The sequence below is a fragment of the Macrotis lagotis genome, chromosome 8, assembly GCF_037893015.1.
Source record: "Macrotis lagotis isolate mMagLag1 chromosome 8, bilby.v1.9.chrom.fasta, whole genome shotgun sequence".
Taxonomy (NCBI): Eukaryota; Metazoa; Chordata; class Mammalia; order Peramelemorphia; family Peramelidae; genus Macrotis; species Macrotis lagotis.
Genome location: NC_133665.1, coordinates 181,799,455 through 181,825,869, shown reverse-complemented (window position 1 = coordinate 181,825,869; position 26,415 = coordinate 181,799,455). Strand labels below are relative to the sequence as shown.

Below are 26,415 nucleotides of genomic sequence, written 5' to 3'. Positions count from 1 at the left end.
TGTGAGATAGGGCCATTTAAAATCCTGACTTTACAGATGAGGACAAAGAAGGGTAAACTGATTGGGTCAGGGTCTTGCACTGGTGGCATTAGAGACGACCGGATGCTGAGAAGGTGCCCCTATGCATTGATGAAGGGAATGTCTCACTTTGGAGTTCCTCTACCCATGGAAAGAGAGTCAGTCTCTTACCCTCTTCTACTAAGCTCTAAAGACCGTGCCAGATATTGGTGGGAGGAACCTAATGAAAAAAGGAAGAAAAATGCCCCAAATAAATGTGTTTAAGAGGAGATAAAGAACATACCCTCTCTGGTCTTGATTTCTCCCTGGTGAAATAATCCACTAATCTTGATGCTTTCTTTGGATTTCATTTGCATTTTCTGGTCAGCATACACAGTGTATCGTGATGGTGAGGTCAGGGACCCGCTCCTGTTTGTTCTATTATCCTTAGACCTGAGTCTAGTGCCTAGCAATAGCAGCTGCTTCAAAACTCCTTTGTGGAGTAGAGTTGAGTCTGGCTGGAGAAGATCTTTTTTTAATCTCTTGAGATGAGGCTACAAGCTTTTGTCTATACTCCTGATTTTATTGGGATAAGGAGGAAACTCCCTCTAGCAGTGTAGACTCGCACCTGTTCTACGACAATGTCGGGAGCAATTGAGAGACGAATGGAAATGATAATAGTAATAATAACTCACAGTTATATAAAACTAGAAGGTTTGCAAAGTAATTGAGAGATTTTCTCATTTTATCCCCATTGTGCAGTTTGACAAACTGAGGTTGTGAGACTCTAAGTAATTATCCCATCATAGCAGAGTTAATGTATACTAGAGGGAGGACTTGAACTCAGGTCTTTCTGCTTCAAATGTTGGCATTCTCTTTCCATGGTGCCAAGCTGCTTATGTTCAGTTTTTGATATTTAATTATGCTCAGTTATCATTGTATATCTTGTAATTATACATCCATAGAATTCTATATGTATATTTGTAATTTTATATATATATATATATATGCACATTATATTTTTTCTAGATTATTTTTTGATTTTGGAATATTCTTCAAACCTTGGATTTTCTTTCTTTTACATCATTCCTTGTCATTTGGCCCCAAATATCAAATATATATGATTAGACTAAAGCACATAATGTGCCAAAAAGAAAACTCCTGCTTCTGATTGTGAAATTCTCCCCTGTCCTTGCCTCGTAGGTGGTCTTCGAAGCACTGCACAATCTGGAGCCTCGTGGTTATGTTGTGGGCTGGATCATTGCCATCAGCTTGCTGGTGGGCATCCTCATCTTTTTGTTACTGGCCGTGCTCTTATGGAAGGTAAGACATTCAGTGAGGCATCGCAGTAACAGGCTGTTGGGATCAGAGAGTAGAAGGAGGCTCTCCTTGGTTACCATCCAGGCTACTTTCAGAACATATCCTTTCTGTTCTGAGCTCAGAGACAGAAAACAGCTAAGGAAATTTCCTGTTGGAAATTCCCTGGGGTGATGGGGTGTGGTAGATTAGATCTTGCTTAGAGAGAAGCAAAATGGCATTTTGGCACGTCACTAGGAATCACTCAATGTTGGCAGTGGGAACATAGATGATTGCCCAGCAAGGTCCTTCCAGAGAAATGGCATGAGGGTAATCATCTCTCCTCCTTTGGCCTCCTCAGCATCTAGCCTCTACTCCTTAGAATTTAATGTTAAAATAGAAGGAAAATTTGGTTATTAAGTCATTTTATTTTTTATGGAATTGGAGAAAACAGGCAGCCATAAGATTTTTTGTAGTTTTTGCCTGAACTATTTGAGCTTTCTCACCATTGAAATCAGATGACATGGTAGAAATAGCCTACTGGAGAAGGGACCAAAGAGTGATCTTTCAGAATTTTCCCAGCTTAAAATAATGAAATTGGATCCAAAAAACAAGCTTGGTATTGCCAAGGAGAATGACATATTCATATTAACATATTCATAAGCAACATTTTTGAATTTGGAAAATTCCCTGGTGTGGTAGGGTGTGGTAGATTAGGCATTACTTGATGAGAAGCAAAATGGTATCTTGGCAGGTCACCAGGGAGTACAAACATTGGCAATGGGAAGAAAGATGATTGAATAGCAAGGTCCTTTTGAACATGGTACTATATTTTTAATTATATCTTTTGTTTTAAATCTCATTCATTTCCAAAGACATTCTTTTCCCTTTCTCTGCCCAGAGATCCATGTCTTGTAACAAATCTTAATGAAAACAAAGAGAACAAAAATTGTTTCAGGAAAACTGACCAATGCATCACCTGCTTATCAATCTCTATGATATTCCATAGTCCTCCACCTCTGCATGAAGGGAGGGAGGGATGTGTTTTCAACTCTTCTCCAGGGACAAACTTGGTCTTTATAATTAGGCAACTCTCCTTTTTCTTGTTCTTTCACAATTATGAAACAATTTTTGCAAGTCTTTCCATGTTTCACTGAATTCCCAATATTCATTCTTTTATGTTGCCCAGTAAATTTCTATTACATTCATATGCTACTTTTCTTCTTTTTTTTGGTCATTCATCAATTGGCGGACACCTGTTAAATGCCATCAATATTGTGGTATATGAATATAATGGTATATTGTCAATAAAATCATAAATATGAGGAATTTAGAGAGCCATCAGGAGACTTGTCAGAACTGATGTAGGGTGAAGTAAATAGAGGATAACAGTATAGCCAATGACAACAAAGTGAATGAAAACAGCTAAAAGAAAGCTGAATTCATCTTAATTAGAATGGTCAATCTTGTCCCTGGGGGGGAAAAATGCTGAAACCACTTCCCGTCTTCCTGTGAGAGAGATGGAGTGGGATGTGTCGAGGTAGATGTCTTGGCAGTTGTTTTGATTTGCTATAGGATTGGGATCATTTGGGGAGGTATATTGAGAAACAAATAGGCTATAATGATTATTAAACAATGAATAAAGGTTTTAAAATAAGGTGTTCTAGAGTTTCAGACCCAAAGAGACCTTCAAAGGCACACAGTTGAAAAGTCTCATTTCATTGATGATGTAATTAAGACTGAGTGAGAAGTGATTTGCCCAAGGTCACAGTGACAAATCTTGGAGAGGAAACCAAGTCTCTGTTCATGGCTTTTTCAACTCCATCGTGGCTGCTTGGCTCTGTTTGTTTTTGTTTTTTAATGATATGTTTCTCTGAACAAAAACTCAAAGGACACCTCCCACCCCACAAGTCACATAAAACCACAGGATGATTGTCCCTTTGCATTTTTGTGGTTTCCCAATTATAAATAGAAGGGAAGTCAGTATGCTTTTACTTTAATAGCCTGGTGCCAACACTCTTTATTATACTTCATTAGGATATAGATGATTTTGAGATTGTTTATTTGCACAAGTGTAGATGCTATGTGTATTGATTCTCTGATTCTCCTCTTGTGACTCTGTGGCACTCTTAAGTCTTTTCCGGCTTCTCTCACTTCTCCATAGTTATTACCTTGCGGTGATATTCTATTATGGGCACATACCACAGTTTATTCAGCCGAATCCTAAGCATTGCATAATTTTACTTCTAGCTTTTTGTTATTACAAATAATGCTTATAAGAATATTTTTGAACATGAGACCTTTGCCTACGCACATTAGCCTTCTTTGGGGTGTGAAATTCAGGAATGGTATTACCAAATGAAAGGGTATGAACAATACAGTCATTTTCAGTGCATCATTTCTAGAATGATGAATCCTTCTGGTTGTTAATGCTCTTTCCCACCTCCATGGAATTGCTTTGTATATCTTTTGTATTTACTTATCTGTGTAAATAATTAACTGAAAGATGTAGAGAATATGAGATCCCACTGTGCTTATTTTTTTTTTTTTGATTATGGAAAAAAAGCATGTGAGTTGATTAAACAAAATATCGCCTTCAAGGCGATGAAGATTGTTAAAGATTCCTTGGAAGATGTGACAACAGGAAAAAAACTCTGTTCAGTGACCCTCTGGTAATAAACATCACACACAGCATAAAACTGGGATATATCTGCTCACTAAAAGTATTTATCACGGTGATAGAGGAATCCCAGTATAGATTCCAGCTTTTTCATGTAACATGAACTTATTTAAATTTATTCATTTTCATTCCTTGTTAGATTTGCATTTCAAAGGCCGTGTTCTATTTTTTTGGGGAAAGATGAATGAAAGTCTATCTTCTTGATGAAGCCTGGATGTTTTTCTCATTCATGTATATCTTTTTGGAATATGTTGTACTATTATATTATGGTTTTTACTTTTAATGAGGAGTCCTGTTTGATTTTTTATTATGTTAAATTCCTCCTGTTAGCTGTTTGCTCCTTGATACTTTATCTTTACATCTTGGTGACTACATGTCTTACTGAATAAAAGTTGGAATTTCTCTCCTAGAGTCCTATAGATTCTATCAAGCTATATTTTGCCCATTTTTTCTAATATTTCCAGGCAATTTTCTATGTGATTTCCATAAATATGATGTTCTTTATTTCATGGTATTATATCCCAGGGGGACAATAAGTCTCTGATCATCTCTGCAAGATGTCCCAATTAGTTTGGATTGCAGAGCACTTGGATGTCCTTTAATTTTACTGTCTTTTGATTTTATTCTGAAGTTTGTGGTTTTTGCATTTTTGTTTTTTTATCCTTAGAGTTCTCTTTTTCATAGTTTCTACTGTTTTGTTAAATTTCTCTACTATCCTTTCTAAATCATTGATTTTCTTATTTGTCTTTTCTAATTTTAGCACACAGTGGGTATTTCATAAGGTTTGTTGATCGATTCTTTAAGAATTTTAATTTCCCTCTAATTTACTTCAGTTCTTTTCAACTTCTAAGAAACTCTGTGCTTTCTGAGTCTTCAGTGTAATTTATAGGCTCTTGGATTATTGAAATAGTATTCTTTTCTTCTAGAGTGTTCCTAGCTTCTTTTTACCCCATGGTACAGCTTCATTGTACTAGGATGCTTTATTTGCTTACTCATTTCTTTAATCTCTGGACTGTTTTTTTCCTGTGGTTTTTCTTTCAATGATTCCTTTCCTCTTTCCTATTTTTTGGGTTGTTGCTCTTCTATTTTATTTGGCACATTTCTTCCTGCCTTGAGGTGATGAACAGAAGCTGGGATGAAGAAGCATAACCACTTAGCTGTCTTGCCAGAATTCCCCAACTATAGTTGCTACTTGCAAATCTTATAGTTTGCCTTCTTGAAATCTGGGCTATTCCAAAGGTTGTACGAGAGAGGTTTAATATAAGCTTCTGTTCAAAGGTTTCTTACTTTTTTATCCTCAGCCTAACTCTTTGGTACAAATGAATGAAGAAATAAATAAACCCTTTATGGAGTGCTTATTATTCTTCAGGCTCCTCTGAAGTCTTTGGGCTTAGGTTTGTGAACAAACTATTGAGTGTATATTACCTCAGGTTTATGGGGAAGCTAGAACACAGAGATCAGAGAGAATTTTGCACAGGGCTTCCAGGAGAATAAATATGAGAGTGAGGCTGACTATTTTTTGGTAACTGAATTCACAAAATGCTGAGAAGTAAGTCTGTTGTCTATTAGAATAGAAATCCATCTTTTTACTTGAGGTCTAAGAAGGCAGGGCCATCATTGAGTAACATGAGTTTTGTTTCGTGTTTTTTATGTTTGTTCCCTTGAAATTAGGGAAGATGAAATTCTCTTCATGGTTTTTTTTCATGGAACCAGATGAATCCAGAGAAAAGCCAGGACAAAGGGTGGGCCTTCTGATGTGCTTCCTCTTTTGGCCCCATCCTCTTTTGGTTGCTCATTCTGGATGATTCCCTATATACTTCTCTTCAGATGTCCCTGACCTCCCTGCTTATGAGTGTCTTCCTAAGTGAGGCTGGTTCAATTGTCATCTGTTTGAATTTTTTCCTTATTTATTTATGAACTTTCATCCATATGCACATATATCTTTTTAAGTTACAAAATTTCCTTCCACCCTCCCTTCCCAACCCCCTCGCCTCAGTAGTGAACAGTCTGGTTAACATTGTACATATATATTTTAGGTTTTTGCAAGACAATAGGATTAAGTAATTTGTCCAAGGTCACACAGCTAGGTAATTATTAAGTGGCTGAGGCTGGATACATACATATTTTTGATAAACATGTTTATAGATAAGTCATTTTCACTATGAAGAATTAGGATTAAGGGAAAGAGATTCATAAGAGATAATTTTTATAAAGTGTTCATCAGATTCTGAAGGGTTCTTTTATTTGTGTGTGTTTTGTTTTTCTTCCCCTGGATGGTGATCTCATTGTCCATAGCCAGTCTCATACCTTTGTCCTAGCTCTCTGAACTGCTGAGAGAAGCTGCTTCCATCAAGGTTGTTCATCTCACAATGTTGTTGTTAATGTGCACATTGTTCTCTTGGTTCTGCTCCCTTTACTCACCATCAGACCCTGTAAGTCATTCCATGCTTCTCTAGAGTCTGACTATTTATGGTTTCTTATAGAACAATAGTATTCTATAGTATTCATTTACCCATCTATTTGGATTTGTTTTGAGTGTATATAGTTCTTGGAAATAATTGTCAGGGACCAATTAGTCCAGGTGGTCATCCTACCATATATCCAAGTGAGCAAGTGCCATAAGAATGTGACTGCAGTTTCTTGGAGCTTGCCTTAGTTCAGCATCACATGTAGTATGTAAACCCAAACCAAATTTAGTTATAGGTAACATAGTACAGAAAACAGTATAAGGAATCCTTGAAGCTTGCCTTGGTCTTTGGTGGGTTTTAAGAGGGATGAACTTGGGTTCGTCATTGCATCATATTGAATTTAAGAGTTTGGGAAGTAAAAGAAGACTGAGAAGTTGGTTGAGAAGATGATGTTTTGGTAAATAAAAGAGGACTTTAAGAAGTTGGTCAAGAGGATAATGCTTAAAGAAAGGCTCTGGATTTCTGTACTAGAACATAGGCAGGATGATCTCAAAGCCAGGGCTAGAGTGTGCTTTGTGAGAGCTGTTGAAAATAGTTTTGCCTGGGGTCTTCTTAGTTTGTTCAAGAGAAATAAAACTAAACAGCAAGTGGGAGGTAAGAAAACAGGAATTTTCTGAGCCAGAGGAAGAAGACTGCAGCAGTAGCAAGAGTCTGGAACATAGAGGAATGTCTAAAAAGCAAGACTTCAGTGGTCCCCCTTGACCTCAGATCCCCCCTGAACACATATAGGGAGACATTCCTGCCCTCAGTGATATCACTGGGACTCATGACTGGCATAAGAATATGAAAGGATAAACTAGTATTTACATCATTGCTGGCATACAAATGGTGCTTAATAAATGTGTGTTGACTGTTCAGAAGGAACTGACTAGCTCAATAAGAATGTGGAGCAGTGTTGTTTATTTAAAAAGTGGGGGGAAGGGAACAAGCAAATAGTAAGTGCCTGATAGGTGAGATCATTGTGCTATTATCTCATTTATTTCTCTGGACAGTCCTGTGAGATAGGTGCTAATTATTATCTCCATCTTATGGTTGAAGAAACAGAGGCAGGCAGATGCCTGAGGTCAGATCTGAACTCAGGTCTTCCTGGCTTCAGGCTTAGTACTCCCTCTATGAGACTCATATGAGAGTAGATCTATAAATGAGCCTTTGGATGGGGAGAATACAATGGAAAATATTTTGGGAGAAGGATCAACAATGGAAGAAATAACAAAAGTGTTCCATGGTGCTCCTGGAGAAAAGAAGGAGCTGAATGAGGTGTTGGAAAAGCAGATCTTGGTTCTTTCCCTGAGACTAGATATGGCCGTGGTGGAGGATTTCTCCATTTCCATCATCTCCATCTCCATCTCCATCTCCATCTCCATCTCCATCTCCATCTCCATCTCCATCTCCATCTCCATCTCCATCTCCATCTCCATCTCCATCTCCATCTCCATCTCCATCTCCATCTCCATCTCCATCTCCATCTTCATCTCCATCTCCATCTCCACCTTCATCTCCATCTTCTCCATCTGCAGTCATCAGTATATCTCATCTTCAAAGTTCATCAGTTTCTAGCATACTTATCTTAATGATAATTTTCTTCTTCTTCTTCAAAAAATGGAGAATGAGAGGAATAGCTATTCTGGATGCAATTCTGACCAATGAGGAAGACATGACTGCTAAGTCCAACATGAGGGCAACCTTGGAATGAAGTCAGTCAACCATCTTAGAATTTGTGAGGGCAAAGGAGATCTAGTTAGGGATAAGCTGGTTTAACATCCCAATTTTCTGGACAGAGGATTTAAAAGGGTTCAAAGTTAACAGATTGAATCCTGTGTCTTAAAAATTATAAAATCCTAGATTTGGAACTTTGCACCATTGAGCCCAGCCCCTTGACTTTACAGATGAGGAAACTGAGACTGGTCCAGGGTCATACTGCTAGTAAGATCTTGATTCATAATTGAAGTTTAAGTCAATCTGTCCACTACATGATTTAACTGTCAGGTGCTTCTGAAGAGATAGGAAGCTACTCAATAGGAAGGTTTTAGTGATTCCTCCAGGCTTCTCACCCAAATAAAGATGCACCTTTGGAAATGATTCAATTCCTCTGGCAATGTTTTGTGATCGCTAGTCATGGACTATCTTCAACCCTGAAGAATGAAGTTGGGGGTCACTCAAAGAGCTATGGGGAGGTGGATAATGGGTATGAGCAAGATTCAATATGTGACCCACCAAGAATAGTGCAAGAGATATGGGATATCACAGGAAAGAAGGTGGGCTGACTCAGTGATGAGAATAAGGGAAAACACATTTCCTCTGACTCTCCTTTGATACCAGCATGATGTCCTGGGAACTAAAGGAGGGTCTCCTGAGAAAATATGGGTAGGCCATGGATCAGTGGGTTTTATCCCCTTCAGAGCTAACTGATCACCATAGCATTTAAAGACAAAGCTAATCACCCAAAGGAAGGGAGTTAGTCAATCCATAGTTATCTCTCATCAAATAGTCCTAAAGACTGAAGGAACCAAATGGACTTTAGAAGGGCAGAATGAGATAAACTGGTCTCAAGTATTACCCTCAAGCCTTGTACTGAGCATGGATGAAGAATCAATTCACATTCAGTGATATTATCAATTGCACGAAGCCCCTACTTGCCCTCTTCCTGGGGTCTGGTTTTTCTGAGAATGTCCACGCTCCTGGAATGATAGATAACCCTGTAGCAGAATGCTTACTTTGGAAAAATGTTCCCTAATTGACTTTGGGGGAAAAGGCATTCTTAGGATCTGCCAAGACTTTCTGGAAGTGGGTGGCTTCCTGCCCTTCCTGGACCCCGTCTTTGCTACCAGTAGAGTGTTTGTGGCTTCCCATTTATCTTGCCCAGTATATGATCTGTCCACATGAATTTCAGACTGCTTCTTTGCTCCCGCCATCAGTGGGGCCCCAGTGTCAAGTAACCTCAATGTTTGAAGCTGGGAGTGAACCAGGCATGTCTTCAAACAGTGAAATGGAGCCTAATAAACTGGCCAGAGACCAAGATGGTCCAAGCTTCTGGTTGCCATAATTTAAACTTCATGCTTAATGATCGCAGTTGTTGGCTTTCTCCCCTCCTCCTCAATGAGATGTTGAAATGTGAAGCTCTTTCAAGAGGAAACAAATTAAATGATTTCCTCCACTTTTCTCCCTCCCTCCCTCCTCATTGTGGACATGATGGAGCTGGAGATGCCTGGAGCTGATGCCTCTTTACAGCCAAAGACATTTCCTGTGACTCAAACCTTGAAGCTTAAATATTCTAAAATACCTAAGTCCATCTTCATTATTCTAAAAGCTTCATTCATTGTATCTGAACCTGGGAATTTGGAAAAGGTCTGTCATTTGATCAGGGGAAGGAACTCTCAGGGTGGGAACAATCTCCACCAGCAGAGATCGCAACCCATCTCTTCCCTAATAGATCAATCTATCAACAAATATTTATTCAGTGCAAAAAAATGATGCCAGATGCTTGGGTTACAAAGAGAAAAGAGAGACAGAACCAAGGAATTTGCATTTTGTTAGGGGAGGTTTAGAACCCATTCACAGTTAAATGGATATAAGAGATATATAAAATAGGAACCAAGCCATTTTCTTTAGGTGTTTTAGCAAAAAACAAAACAAACAATCCCAGGCCACTACTCTGTTGTGGGGAAGGATTCTATTAGTCTTTCCCTATTCAAATGATCTGTCTTCCTTCAGTTGTCAGTTAAGGACCCGGAAACATAGCCAATTTACTTCCTGCTTTCATCTCTTTGTTTATTGAGGTGTTTTGGAGGAATGAATGACATTTGGTTTCTTTCGGATAATACTTTTTCTGACCTCTTCGTCCCAGTGATTTTTTTTAAAGGGAGGATCCCCCAATTCCCGCACAAACCTGCTTGTTTGGGTAAAGAATGAGCCTATGGAGCTGTGGTATATTAAACCAATCTGAGGGTGGTCTTTATTGCTCACTTTGTGATACCTCTGGGTCTCTGTTTCCTCCTCTGGTCTCTGTTTCTTCATCTGGAAAATAAGAGATGACATGATCCTATGATGAGAAAGATATACCTGCCTTCCCCAGTGGTCAAGGTTGTAGCCTTATGGTTCCATGCTGAAGGTAGCGGTAGGCTCTTCTTTAGAATTTTGAGACTAACCCAAGTCAAGGCAGCTAGGTGGCAGAGTGGATAGAACCTTGGAAGCAAGAGGACCTGAGTTCAGATCCAGACTCACAAACTGATCAGTGGGTGACCTTGGGCAATTCACTTAACCCTGATTGCCTCACAACCAGTCATCCTGATTCATCTCTGGTCACTGGACCCAGATAGCTCTGAAGGAGAAAGTGAGGCTGATGACTTAGCACAACCCCCCTCCTCAAATCCAATTCACGTGATTGTCATGGCATCACTTCCCTGATGTCCTGGTCTTTTTTGAGAACAAAGGAAAAGATATCATCTCACCCAAATCGCTGATTAACTGGATTTCTTTTTTGTGGTAAAAATGATTGGACACCATAACCCAGGTTAAAGTTCTCCCTCCAAGCCAGACTGAATTCACATTCATTCATTCATTCATTCATTCATTCATTCATTTATTCATCATTCATTCATCCTCTGCTACAGGTCAGGCACAAGGTTAGGTTGCTGGAGGTAAAAAAGACAAAAATGAACAAATCCTTTATAGGAAATAAGTAAAGAAAGATCATTTGAATGGGGAAAGACAAGCAGATTCCTCTTCCACAACTGAGTAATGGCCTGGGATTTTTTGTCTGTTTTGCTTGTTGGTAAACCAGCTAAAGAAGAAGTCTTGGATCCTGTTTTAAATATTTCTTCTGTTCACTTAATCGTGAATGTGTTCTAATCTTTCCCTAGTAGAATTCAAGGAGATTAGATATGATGGGGGAAATAACATGTAAACCAATAATGAAATATAATATATACATACACATGTATTTGGATATGTATACATATATTTGTGTTTATATATAAAAAATATATATATATATATGTTCATGTGTAAATATATATATATGTGACCATACACATACATATATATGAATATATAAAGTCGAATGTAAGAACCTCAAAAATATATTCTAAGAGATGGAGGTAAAGAAGGAATTTTTCACTTAATCAGTAAATAGTAAATACTTAGTACATGTGAGGTACAGTGCCAAGGGCTAGAGTTCCAAAAACCAATATAAATGCAGTTCCTAGCCTCAGAATATTAAATTTGAATGCAGGAGACAATATTTACAGAATAGAGAAGTATTTATTTAAAATATTTGTTTATATATATATTTGTATTTATAATGTTATAATATATGTGTATTTATAATATTACTTACATATTGAGCCACCTTGCAGGGGGAGTGCATATCAGACACAGGAAACAGCCTGTCAAAAGCCTGCTGATGGGAGATCTGGAATGTCAATGGAAAGTAATGGACTAAAAGGCCTTTCTGTGCCCTTTCATTTTATCCCAGAGGCAATGGGGAACCACTGGAACTTGTGGAGCAGGAGAGGGCTGAGTCTTGCTGGTTAATAATTAACCTTCCTATGGTGCTTTGAGCTTTGCTTTACATATATTGTCCTCCCTTCTCAAGACAATCCGGGGAGGTAGGCATTCTCATCCTTGTTTTACAAATGAGGAAACTGAGGCAGAGATTTAATGAGTTACCCAGGGTCACATACCTAAGTGTCAGAAGCTAGTTTAAGCTTCGGTCTTCTTGACTTCAGAATCTACTTGTCTCATCATTTTCCCATGGATGATACTCTTTGTTCCTGTCCAACTCTCATGATTGCTCAGTGGACTACGAACCAGGTCGACCACTAAGAAAGCATTATTTTCTGTCATCAACTCATAGCCGTGAGGGACCTCAGAAGGCATGGATTCCATCCCCCTCACGCTATAGATGAAGAATTTGAGGCTTAGAGAAATGAGTAACTTGCCCAAAGTCACACGGGAAGGCAATGAGCTGAGATTTGAACCCGAGTCTGCTTCGATTCCAAATTCCATTCTCCTTTTCTTTGTATTGTGCTGCCATTCTAGTCTTTTTGCCAGCTATTGGAAAGTTTTAAAAAGCCTCCAGGGGTGACCTTGATTTTTGGCTTATTTCAGAGTTCCCAATGTCCTCCTTCAACCTCCACATTAGGGCTCAGGGAGGCGGATTTGAGATGGCAGATGTCTTTGTAGAAAAGAATCTGGTCATGCCCTGCTTGGAAAAGTCTAAAGGCACAAGGAAGATATCCCACCTTCTCCCTCAAGAGCAAAGGGCCCAGCCTGTGGCTGTGCCCCTTCTGGGAGAGCTCCTTTCAAGACCCTTGTCCTAGACTGTGTTGCCTAATTAGAAGCCTGCATTAGAAGCTCCCCTTCCCGGAGCTTCACTTTTCTATGCAATAGTATGAGCTATGAGAGGTAGTCACCATTTCTTTAATGGGCTGTTTTTGTCTGGCAAATACTACTCCTCCTTTTCCCTTGACCCCCTAAAGATACTTTGGTTTCTTTGTTGAAAAGCCTCATTTCCCCTCAATCTCATTCTTTCTCTTTATGCTTTTCTTCCTCGAGGCATTTCCCCCTCCTGGGTTCACCTGGTTTCTTTTTCCATAAACAAAAACTATTCTTAAAATCTGATTAGTTTTGTAGAGTAAAAAAAAAAACCCCAAAATCTTTTGCCTTCTAAAATGTGGATGTCTCCACCCCCTTTGGCATGTTTGTTTGGCTTTTCCAACTCAGATGGTGAGCCGAACACTCCTGTGGGCATCTCTACCTGTGTTTTTTAGGAGGGGGAATGGGGGAGCCAACCAGTGAGCAGCAAGCTTACCCAAATGGAACCCTTTGGGTCTGATGAATGGGAGATGGGAGGAAACAAGCAGCCTCGTCTTTTCTCTATAAAGTAGCAGGGAGGGACTGTCTCACCAGACAATCAATTTGATGCCTTGCTTTCTAAGCCTTAAGCAATTGGCTGCATGTGTCCTTAGATAGTGGAGAGAAATCCCCAGTGTCTACCACTTGTGACTGAGAAGAGCACATAATTTCCCAATCCATCACATGGGGTGAGAGGTGTAAAGAATTGTACAAGTCTAAAAGTGCCTTTTAAGTGGTGGCTACCATGACCATTAAGATGATGTTGCTGATGGGAACTTTTCATATTTATGGCAATGCTTTGTGGTTTAGGACTTTTGAATCCACCTTCTTAACTTGGCATGTTCTGTCTTCTATATACCTTTCTAACCTTATTTCATCCTCTTCCCCTTCAGAATGGTCCATTCCAAACAAAATGAGGTTTAGGATTGTTGAGTCATAGTTTTAGAGCTCAAAGTGACCCTTCAATCAGCCCTACCATTTTATAGATGGGGGGAACAGGTCCAAAGAGGTAGAGTGACTTAACCCAGGGTCACACAAAGAGGTACTTGGTGGAAGGACGCAGATGCTCCAAGTTCAGCATCCTTTCTATCATAGCCTGCTGCCCCTATGAAATCTCTTACTCACAATAGTCCTGTGAAAAAGATACTGATACATTGGTCCATATTTTGTAGATGAGAAAATAGAGGTTCAGACTCCAAATGGCTTGCCCATACCCACACAGCAAGAAACCTAGGCAAGCACAACCTAACTCTCACTGGTTTGTAACTAGCCTAGCTTAGGGCTGTATCTAGCTTGGATGTCAGGCAATCTTGGGAGAGGAATGGGAGCTGAGTTTTTAAATGAGCAAGATTTCTGGGAAACAGAGAGGAAGAGGGAGTGTATCCCAGCATGGCTAATGGTTTGTGCCAATTCATGACACACACACATACACACACACACACACACACACACACACACACACACACACTAGACAAAATGGAGCACCAGCCACTTCCTTCTCTAGTGAAGGAGTGACCGGTGCTCCAAATTATCTGGCGTGGAACATTCTGGAGGGAAGGAGTATGAAATAAGGTTGAGAAAGGTAGGTAGGGTTCAGAACATGGAAACCCCTTCAAGGTCAGGCTGAGAAATTGATATTTTCTCTTGAGATACTGGGGAACCACTGATGTGGTGGCATGGTCAGATTTAGTCTTTGGGAAGATTGTTTTGGATAGAGTGGGACATAAAAAGGGACCCAATAAGAAGTAGGGAGACCAATCAGGAAAAGGCTCTGCAACAGGGAAGGGGATAATTGTCTCTATTTATTCCTATTAGAACCCTATTTACAAAGGGAAGGTGAGTACAAGACCCTCCAAAGACTCTTCTTTGTGACCACTTCCAACTGGGACCATCACAGTATAATTTTAAAAAATTAAGTCAAAAAATTTTAGTAAGTTGGGCTGAAAGTAGGACATTAAATAGTCTTCAGACTGTTTCCTTGGGAGCTTGGAAGCAGTTGACCCAAGGGTGAGTGGAATAGACCTCCACAAGTTTGAAAGGGCTATTGAGTGAGAGGTGTCTGTCACTAGCTCTGACCATCACTACTTGGGAGACAGGATCTGAAAAAAATGCTCTTTTGTATGCATGTCATTCTATCAGGGGATTGGAGATTTAGCACCAGAAGGGACTTTAGTGGTCCTTGAACCCAAAGCTTTGGTTTGGAAGAGGCAACCAAGGCTCAGAAAGTTTAAGGATCTTGCCCAGAATCATACAGCTGGTAAGTATCTGAGACAAGACTTGAACACATGTCTTCCTGAATCTGAATCCAGTGCTCTGTGTATTATGCCCCACTGCTTCTAGTTGTTTGAAGTGATTTCTGCCCAATTCAATCATCACCAAATACTTTTTGTGTGTATAGACAGACCAGGTGACTTAATGGTGTGGCCATAAGAATGGCTAGAATAGGGGCAGCGAGGTGGTGCAGTGGATAGAACAGCAGCGCTGGAGTCAGGAGGACCTCAGACACTTAATAATTGCTTAGCTGTGTGACCTTAGGCAAGTCACTTAACCCCATTGATTAAATAAAAAAAATAATAAAAAACAAAATAAAAAATAAGAATGACCAGCCTTGACTTAGCTTGGACAATGTTGGAATCACTATGGTTTCTGATTACAGTTTCTGCTCTCTCTTCTCCTTCTCTCTAGATGGGCTTCTTTCGAAGAAGGTACAAAGAAATTATTGAAGCTGAGAAAAACCGCAAAGAAAATGAAGACAGTTGGGACTGGGTCCAGAAAAGCCAGTGAGACTCCACGCAAACCATTGCCAGTCATGTGCCGCCGTGCCCTCTCGCCTGTTGTCCCTGTTCTTTGTATCTTCCATATGTGGAAGAAGGAATCTTCTCCAGATTTTTCGGAGGCCCATCGATACAGTCTTGTTCTTTGTTCTACCAAGCAAGGGAGCAGATCCCGAGGCCACACTGCAGCCCTGGCGCGTGACCTGAGTAGCCCACTGAAGCTGGAATGGGTGAATTATGAACGCCAGAGAGCAAGCTGAGCAATATTTATGAGTCCAACGTATATGGTAAACCCTCAGGGGAAGACTGTTGCCTAGAAGTATTTTTTATAAATACAAACCTTTTATACTGATTATGTCTTTATATTTGTATCAATGTTTTATTATTTCTATTAAATAGCTATATAGTTCACTCAAGCACTGATTTCTGACTGAAACCTGGGAAATACTTATATAGGTGTGTGTATATATAAATATATAAATATATTTTAAAAACTTATTGTATGTTTGAACTTACTGCCCAACAGACTTGCAGATGAAATGAGCTAAAGGAGATTTTATCACCTCTCATAGAAAAACAACAGGGCTGACATTGCTGTGTCCATTGTGATGTCCAAGCCACGTGTGATGTGGCGGTGACATGCTGAAGCCTCTTTGCATTTCCTTCACTGCAATCTCAATGTAAGTTGTCCGTGAATGGAAGCCTGAGGGGTTTTTTACCAATGCTCTTCATTCAAAGAGATCTACCACCTCCAGAAACAAGATCCCTGCTGCTGGGGCCCCAACCTACCTTGTCTTCATTTGGTGGAGAATCTCACTTTTTTTGGAAGGACTGGATTAGGAGCATGGTAGAGAGAGGTCTCATGTCTTCCAAGAGGCTGATGCTGGAAGGAATCCTTGTCCTGGGTCTCTTCTGTGTCTTTGAGATGCCACACCAAACCTTCAGAGCCACCCATCTGCCTCACCTGCAAACCTGGACTGTTCACTCATGGGGACTTTGCCATCCTCTTCTTGTTATCGACAGCTCAGTGGGCAGTCATTAAAGCTTCATGCAGCTAGCCCTGGAAGTTTGATCTCAGCAATCAAAGCAGATCAGCAGGCCCCGGAAGAGGTATAAGAGCTACCCCAGATAGCAGGTAGACAGATCACTGGGGTGTTTTGTTCTCACTCTATTCTGCCTCTGCATTGGAAATCCAAAGCTGTTTTCTATGAGAAGATTTTTGTCTCTGATGTAGAACTGCCAGAGAACCTCCTATCAAAGCCATCATTTTAGAGCTATACTTGTGGGCTCAATTAGAGCAGACCCAGATATACCCATACAAGGAGTTATTGCAGACTTTTCCCCTCCAGCCCTGTAATAGAAACAGAAGTGCCCATGCATAGCTGGACACAGCCAGCATTTGTCCCAAGTTGAGCAATAACCTCACTGAGGCCCTCACAGATTTCAGTCTATGCCTGTGATGAGTCTAGAGAGCTTCTTTTAAGGGCCGGCTTTTTGAGGACAAAGAAAGGAGTGGTTGAGGGTTGTCTTGAAACAAGTCTGACATCTCAGCCATCTCAGCAGAGTAGCTACTAGTCATATTTTTGGGACCGCTCTCTTTGCATCTTATTTTTAACACCATATTGTTCTCCCTGTACTTTCCTTCCATTGTGATTTAATTCATATTGTTGTATAGGAATATTCCTCCTTTCCTTACTGTGAACCTTCAGAATGGATGATGAGAACACTGGGAGAAAACATAAATGGAATTCCCCCAGCCATGAAGTCCCCAAGGATGTTTCATCACCAATCCTTGACCTTATTTGGAAGGAATTATGTTTGGATCCAACCCATGCACAGGAAAATGTTGGGTGCAGCTGGAAGACTTTGTCTGTGATGTTTCCCTAGAGTGACCAGAAAGGAGGGGGATTGGGATGATGTATCACTATGGGAAACAATTTCCCTTGAAAGGTTTGGGAAAGTCTAGCTTGTGATGGAGCTTCCCGTTAACAATTTTTTTTATTGACTGTCTTCTAAAAATTTTCCTTAATAAATCAATAAGTTTTAGTCTATTAGCTCATAACAAAAACCACATCAGCTCCTAACATCAAAAAATTTCCCAGTCGATATTTTATTTTGTTCCAATTACATGTTATGAAAAATTTTCAACATTCATAGACATACATATGTATATTTTTAAGTTACATAATTTCTCAGAAACTTTTTTAAGATCCTCACTGACCTCCCTTTCCTCCACCCTGTTACTGCCATGTAAGACAGACTCCTTTGGAATGCTTAGAAAGGGAATGTGCCCTTACAGCCAGGAAGATCTGAGTTCAAGATCCATTTGTGATACACTGACTGATTCTGGAGAAGTCTTGGAAACTCTGTCTACAAGGCTTTAAGACATTTAAGTTGCAGAGAAGGTTCTGATCTGTGTTGGTAGAGGGAGATTCTTCCCGAAAATTCTCCATATCAACAAGATTGTGTATCCAGTTCCAATTGTCTTCCCCAAGAAGCAAGCTCGGCATTCCTAAATCAGTTTTAGTTGGAGGACTCTTTGGACCTTCGATGTAGAGCTAAAAGGGACCTTCATGGTCCAACCTTCTCATTTTACAGAGAAAGGTCAGCAAGATGAATCGACTTGTCCAATGTCACACTGGTGGTAAGGATAGATTTGGATAAGAGAATTTAAAACCTTGCCACTGGACTCCATATGGGATCTTTACATTATGCATAGGGAGAAACAATGGAATGTAGGGGCTTCCGTTCAAAGCCCCTTAGCCAGCTCCATCCCATATATCATTATCTAAAGCTCTACAATTTCACGAGTGCTGATCTCCCCTCCAAAGCAGATTGCAGCTCTTCTGTAACTTAATCTGACAGAGAAATACCTTGAGGCTTAGAGAGATTGTGACTTGCCCACTGACACACAGGGTTTTTCTTGGCTTCCCACCTCAAATACAAGGAATAAAAAGTGTCCTACCATGCCAGAAGCCAATAAAGATAATAGGCAAAAGATGATAATGCTGGAAGGTAATGGTGAGCTACAGCTTACTCAGATGATGGGAACTGAAAAAGTCCAACCAATTTTTAGAAATGCCCCAAAGCCTCAAAGTGGGAGGTGGGGTTCAACCTGAAACCCCCTCTATCATGTAAAGGCTAACACTTCCCATATCTCCCAGGAGTTTCTCAGAGGAACTGAGGCTTCCCCAGCCTCAGCCTACTTGGCCCATTAGTAAGAATGCAAACCTGTTGAGGGCAGGAGGTTGTTAGATTTTTGTCATTGTATTCCCAGTGTCTTGAACCCAGTAGGTGCTTAATGAATGAGTTGAGTTATTGAATCCAGTGAGTAAGGTTTCATTTCTCTGCGTTCTCAGTATTATTTCTGGTGGGTTTTCTTGTTTCTTGATCCCAAGTAAGATGGTTGATTCCACAAATATACATGTGGTCCAGTCCCATTGGTAGCAATATCTTCTGCTTTTCTCCCGATGGATTACTTCATCAACTTTCAGAGAGAACAAAATGTTTACTAGCTATAAAACCCAGGCCATTTTGTTTTAGAAGGGAGCAAAAGCAATTTCCCCTGTTTGGGTGTGATTCCCATGATGCCTTATGGAATCATAAGGTAAGATTCTGACCCTCCATGTAACATCACTGAAGAGGTCCTTGAAAACAAGTGGCCATTAGCAAGAGCTGTCTAGGAAGCCTTGCCTTCTCTAAAATAGCATAGGGTCATCAGTCCTCACCAGCCAAGTCACCAAAGACTTGGGCAGGCTTTCAGAAGCCCCTTTAAGCCTTAGCAACTGTCCATAGACAGCCCATTGTCTCAAGGGAGAATATAACAGAAAATCATGTTTTTATTAGAAGATATGTACCTCCTATCTCCAGAGCTAAAGGGAGAGAGATAAGTGAGGAGCATTCTTCCCAGAAATCCCAACACCTATCATCATTGAGTCAGGAAAGGAATTAACAGAAGCCATTATCTCTCAAATGGAACTTTTTTTTTTTATTATATTTGCCTTGGATGAGACAGAGTGCCTAAGCTGAGTGCTGTTTGTAGATGAGTGATGTTAAATATAAAAAATTTATCAGGTTAAATGTTTGAGGTTTCATATATGAGGGGCATTACATAAAGAAGGATTTTTTTTGTGGGGGAGGGAAGGAATAGAGGAAATTCTTTAGCTAACAATAGACAGAAAAATAGGATTTTTTTTTTCAAAATGCTCCAAGTGTGTAAGGTGTATTTGAATTTTTAAAGTAATGTTTCACATTAATATATAAAAGATGCACATGAAAGAATGGATTAAAGAATACTTGGTTGTGTAAGATAAAGAAGCAATAGTCCTCACTGTTTCTATCACCTAGAAAGGAATGGTCATTAGTGGTTTGATAATTGATTGTCTTCCATATTTTTGGTGTGTTTGGGATATGGTGTCCCAATTCTGAAGCTGATAAAGAGGTGATCAAAAATAGAGGAGTTGCTTTGAATTGGGGTGATCCTAAGGGAGGGGGGCTGCCTGTCAATGCTTCACTTTTTAAACCTCACTAATGGACAGATAAATTGTAAATTTCTCTTGTGAATGTTACTGAAAGAGGCAGTATGAGCCCTCTCTGAATTTTGCCTGTATTTGCATTTCTATGGTCACCTATTTTCAAATTCACTTGCACTGTTTTGGAAATGCCAGGTTTACAAAAATTCATGATTGAAATAAAAGAGAAAAAAAATACAGTATTTTCCTCCTTTGTACCTTTTTGATTTATCAAACACATACCGCCCCCCCTCCCCCCAAACATATTCGCATCTCCTCACTCTCTCCCTTTTCCACTCCAACCCTTGGGAGGCTCAAGCATAGTCTCTGCTCATCCAACTGAATGCACCTTATCATGGGGCATAATTTGCAGAAGTAGTCCATTGACAACCAATGGGAATGCATGAAGTATTGATGGAATTACAGATCAAGTTGAGAGAAGTTGCCGGATTGGATGCCATGGCACCAATTCTACTTCATGTAGACCGTGGTGTTTCTTTGTCTTAGATGATTATGGTTTTTTATTTTTTGGAGATTTTTGCTAGGCAAATAGGGTTAAGTGGCTTGCCCAAGGCCACACAGCTAGGTCATTATTAAGTGTCTGAGACCGGATTTGAACCCAGGTACTCCTGACTCCAAGGCTGGTGCTCTATCCACTGCTCCACCTAGTCGCTCTGTCTTAGAGTATTATGGACAAAATTACAGTCGCTGCCCCTTTGACCAGCCTTTTCTCACAATGGCCAACTCCATCAGCCGATGACTGAAATCTTCATTTTGGATCCTGGTTTAGGTTCTGCTGATTAACCCTGCAGAGAAGGGGGTCTTAATTAGGGATGCATGGAGAGACTACCTAGGTTCTGTGAATCTGGGTGGGAAAAGCCATTACAGCTTTATTTTCAGGAACCTCTACCTGAAATCTAACACAAATAATCTTCTGATTATTTAAAAATATTATTCAGCATAAGGATCCTTAGGATTACCAAAAAAGGACCAGATCACAAGAAAGGTAAAGAACCTCAGTTTTCGAGAGACCTGCAGGACCAGGGCTCTATCCCCTTTGCTCCCTGATTTTAAAAACAATTTGATTTATTTTTTCCAACTATGTGCAATGATAGTTTTCAACAACCTTTTTGCAAGGTTTTGAGTTTCACATTTTTCTCTCTCTCCCTCCCTTCCCTTCCCCTGCCCCCTGACAAAAGGGAACCTAATATAGGTTATACATGTATAACTATGTTAAACATAAATGCATATTAATCATGTTGTGAAAGAAGAATTAAAGTGAAATGGAAAAAACATTAGAAAGAAAAAAACAATACATAAGACAACTTTTAAAAGCTGAAGATAGTAAATTTTGGTCTGCATTTAAATTCTATGGTTCATTCTCTGGATGTGGATGGTGTTTTCCATCACAAGTCTTTTAGAATTGTCTTTGATTATTCTCTTGCTAGGTGAATAAATCCATCATAGTTGATTGTCATCCAGTGTTGCTATTAGTGTGTACAGTGTTCTCCTGGTTCTGCTTACTTCATTCAGCATCAGTTCAAGCAAGTCTTTCTAGGCTATTCTGAATTTTAGTCCCTCATGATTTCTTATAGAACAATAGTGTTCCATCACACACACACACACACACACACACACACACACACACACACACACAAACACACTATCACAATTTATTCAGTCATTCCCTAATTGATGGACATCCCCTCAATTTCCAATTCTTTGTCACCATGAAAAGAACTGCTATGAACATTTTTGACCGTGTGGGGTTTTTGAAACTCTTTTTAGTGATCTCTTTGGGACACAGACATAGTAGCTCTCCCCCTAATTTTACAGATTAGGAAGCAGACCCAGAAAGAAGAGATGATATTCCTATATGTTTATGGGAAGGATCATGGGGCCATAGATTTCTAGTCTCCACCCCTACTAGGGAGCACTTGAAATGCTCAAGGTTATACAGGGAGTTAGGGTTAAAGGTGGAATTGGATTCCAGGCTCTCTGACTCTTTCTACATTATCACTGGGCTTCCTTGTCTCCCATCTGAAGTTGATGTAACTTCCAAAATGGTGCAATGAGGCTTTCTCCTCCAATCTTTATGGCATAGGAGATGAGCTCAGGTACTTGTCTGAGACATCCTAAAGCTAAATATCTTGCCTAGAATTTGGTTTCTAGGAAATGGGCAAGGCAAGATTTGAACCCAGATCTTCCAGGTCTCAGTCTAACATACTACCTGTTTTGCCATGCTATTTGTTCCTTTTGATGATTGTTACAAAACCTCTTTAATCTCCCCCTCTAGATAAGCTCTGGGCATTCTCAACAATTTCATATCTCAACATTTTTAAAAACCTTATTTACTTTCCAACTGAAGAAATGGGGCCAAAGATGCTGATTTTTCATTTATCCCCCTACCTTCCTAACGTTGTCTTAATTTTGCTCTCTTTTGCCAATGCAAGTTAAAACTCTTCTTTTTTTTTCCTTTTCCCTATTCCCCCTTTTGGGTCACTTGTGATCCTTGCCTCCTCTCCCCCCTCTCTTTATCCTCTCTTGGCTATAATTCTCTTCCTTTATTTTTGAACCTCTGACTTACACTTTGCCATCTCCCAGCCCCGTCCCCAGGAGATCACAATCCTGACCCTTTCCACCAACATTATATCAGCCGGGCTTCTGATCACTCAGTATCCATAAATGTCTCTAGGCAATTGGCTTAATCTGCTTCCAGGGATTTAAATCATCCTGGAAGAAGAAGCCAACAGAGGAGGAGGATGAGTGACAGGGAAAGGTGGGGAGTGATAGGGAGAGCTGACTGAGTTTTCCTAATGGAGCCAGAGGACCTTAGGTTCCTTAAGAGACAAGATGGTGCAGCAGTAGTATTGCTTCCATTTGTGAGTGAACAGTCATTGGTGCCAAGATACTAGTAAAGAAACCTTGATTTCCAATCATTGATTTGGGATTAAAAAAAAAATTCATGCATGGGTTGTAGCTAGAAAGGAAATAGCATCCAATGATGATCAAATTCCATCTGGAGTCCACAGTGGCTTTTTTTGAGTTTTGCCCTCACAATTTCCAGGGAAGCATGGTGTAGTTGATGGTCAACCACTTTCAGAGCCAGGAAGACCGAGGTTCCAGAGCTGCCTCTGCCACACACTGGCTGTAGGATTCTGGGTAAGTAATCCAGCCTCTCATTTCTGTAGGCATCTCTGTAAATTATAAAGGGAGTGAAAGCTTGCTTAGGTATAGGGAGTTTCTTCATCTCAGAGTCCACTTTATCAAGGGGTATGATGGTAATGCTTAACAACTGCATCCCACCTCCCCTTTAGCCCCCAAATAGGCATGACACACTTTACATTGAATCTGCATTGACATTTTCTCCATCATTTTCCTACATCTACAAATCAACAACCACACACACACAAACCCCAATTTGTACCATTTGTTAGTTTCTCAGGTATATATTCTTGCACTGAAATTTTGGCTCTCGAAAGTCTCTTGGCTGGCTCCAATATGACCCTGCTTATATAAATGAAATCATAAGCCCAGTTTTTCTTCCAAATTATGACTCCACAGCTGGAGTTATATCTTCTGAGAATACTGTGAAAGGGGAGCAGACGGGTCAATTCAATTAAATGAGTATTGACTAAGTGCCCATTATTTATCTGTATTACATTGAGGTAGCCAGGCTGTTGTTCCACTAAGGGGATATGCTGGGCAAACAGTGAAGGAGATAGAAAGAAGATGGAAGAAAGAATGAAACCCTAACAATTTGGTAGATCACACAGAAACCTTTAAAAAGACCTAGTGGCTGATTGATCAAGAAGGGTGCCCCCTAATGGGCACCTGCGACACCTGAGCCTTGCAATGAAGGTAAAGATTCCAAGATGTAGAGGTCAGGGTGAGTGTGCTTTAGGCATGAGGGGACAGACTTGGAGATGGGAGATAACACTGCTTTTTGGAGACCGACAAGTAGGTAGTCTAGATGAAACATAGGGAATGAAAGGAGGAAATGATTTAGGGGGGAAATGACAATGGACTTTATTTTCACTTTTTCAAGGTAGGCTAGTCAGATGGTGACGATGTTAAATGCCAAACATAGTGATCTGTATTTATTTTAGAAACCGTAGGGAACTGTTGTGGGGTCTTGAAAAGAGGAGATATATGGTCAGTCCGGATTGTGGTAGAAGTAAGAAGACCATTCATACATGAATCAAAGCCAGTTGACCTCAGTTTACTAGTAGCTCTTTCCTCTCTGCCCCCTTCCAATCCACTTCCCCTCAAACAAAGCAAAGCAAAGCAAAACAAAATGAAAACCACATCACTTATCTCATGCAATGAGAATAATAACCCCACTGACTGCAGAGTTGTTGAGAAGACCAAATGCAATTCTATAAATAAAATGACCGACTTTAGCCAATAAGATCTCAAAACTCCTAGTTCAGCCTCATTGTCTGTAGAGATTACAGGAAAAGTACTCTTTAAAAATAATCTAAAGTCACAATGTGAAGGACTCAAGATGTCACCTGGGGAGCTGTATTTGGTCTGAACAATAGGGAGCCACAGAAGGTTCTTAAGCACTGGAATCCAACCTGTGCCTTAGCAAGGTTATCTGCAGCGGCTTGAAGGATAGACTGGAGTGAGGAGGGACTGGAAACAGAGACAAATTAGAAAGCTATCATGATAATCCAGGTGACGTGATGAAGTGATGAACCCCAGTTATCGTAAGCTTCCCTCCTGAAAAATATGAAGTAGAATGGGAATCATGAGAGGGGAAATGTGTGAGTAAAAACAATGTTAATTTAACTGATGGAAATACAGCCCAAGAAACTCAATCTGTGAAAGAATGATTGAACCCACCATTACAGGTCCCAGTTCATGTTATCCTGGTATTTTGTTTCTTTCAGGGTCACACAGATGGTAAGCGGTAGTGAAAAGATTGAATCCAGGTCTTTCTACCTTCCAGTTGAACACTTCATTCACTGTGCTAGGTTGCATTCCTGAGTGTCCTTGGGGCTAGACTTTGTGTACCTAAAAACAAACAGCACTTATCCTCAAGGAGCTTATCTTCTACTTTGGAGATACAAGGCAGAAAAAGAAAAGCAATTACAAAGTTGTACAAACAAGTAAAATCATACAAAGTATCTTTTTTGTAAATTGTATTTTATTTTTTCCAATTACATGTAAAAATAGTTTTCAACCTTCATTTTTATAAGATTTTGAGGTTGAAATTTTTCTCCCTCCCTCCTTTCTCATCACCCCTCTCCAAGTTGGAAGGCAATTTGATATAGGTTATGCATGCGCAATTATGGACATATTTCTGCATTAGTCATATTCTGAAAGGAGAAACAACAAAAGAGAAAAACCACAAAACAAAAACAAAAACAAAAAAAATGAAGACAATATGCTTCCATCTACAGTCCCAACTGTATAGTGTTTTCACCGTGTGGAAAATGTGAATACCTTTTTCTGTCTTCAGTCTTTTGGAATCATCTTGGATCATTATATTGTTGAAAAGAGCCAAGTCAATTGTAGTTGGTTCTTGTAGAGTGTTAGTGTCACTGCATACAGTGCTCTTCTGGTTCTGCTCACTTCACTCAGCATCAGTTCATGTAAATCTTTCCAGGTTTTTCTGAAATCTACCTGCTTCTCATTTCTTACAGAACAATAGTATTCCATTATATTCAAATACTATAATCTGTTCAGCCATTCCCCAATTAATTTTGTGACTGGACAATTAATGGGCATTTTAAAATTCTTTGCTACCAAAAAAGAGTTGCTATAATATTTTTGTATATTAAGTCCCTTTCCCTTATTTATGATCTGTTTGGGATATAGACCTAGTAATGGTTTTGCTGAATGAAAGGGTATGCACCGTTTGGGGCAGAATTTCAAATAATTTTCCAGAATGATTGAGTCAGTTCACAACCCCAATAACAATACATTAGTGTCCCAATTTTCCCACATTTTTTCCAACAGTTATCATTTTCCATTTCTATCATATTAGCCAAATTGATAGATGTTAGCTGACACAGTGAGTAGAGCCCCAACCCTGAAGTCAGAAGGACTTGAGTTCAAATTTGATCACAGACACTTAATAGCTGTGTGACATTGGGCAAGTCCCATAACCCTGATTGCCTCACATCCAGAACCATCTCTAGTCGTCCTGATTTATATCTGGCCACTGGACCCAGATGGCTCTGGAGGAGAAAGTGAGATTGGTGACTTTGGTGACTTAGTACAGCCCCCCCCCCCCATCTAATTCATGTGCTTGTCATGGTATCACCTCTCTGATGTCATGGTCTTTGAGAATGAAGGACAAACATCATCAGGTGGTAGCTCAGAGT

At 39.9% G+C, this 26,415-nt stretch overlaps 1 protein-coding gene across 1 annotated transcript in view; it reads left to right on the top strand.

Annotated features, from left to right (window-relative positions):
• Positions 1–15,980, top strand: part of ITGA9 (integrin subunit alpha 9) — a 360,075-nt gene extending 344,095 nt beyond the window's left edge. Inside the window, exons 28-29 of the mRNA XM_074199051.1 lie at positions 1,201–1,320; positions 15,481–15,980. Of these exons, the coding sequence (XP_074055152.1) occupies positions 1,201–1,320; positions 15,481–15,579 (219 nt within the window). The 3' untranslated portion in view covers positions 15,580–15,980. The remainder of the gene's footprint in view (positions 1–1,200; positions 1,321–15,480) is intronic.
• Positions 15,981–26,415: the final 10,435 nt, after the last annotated feature.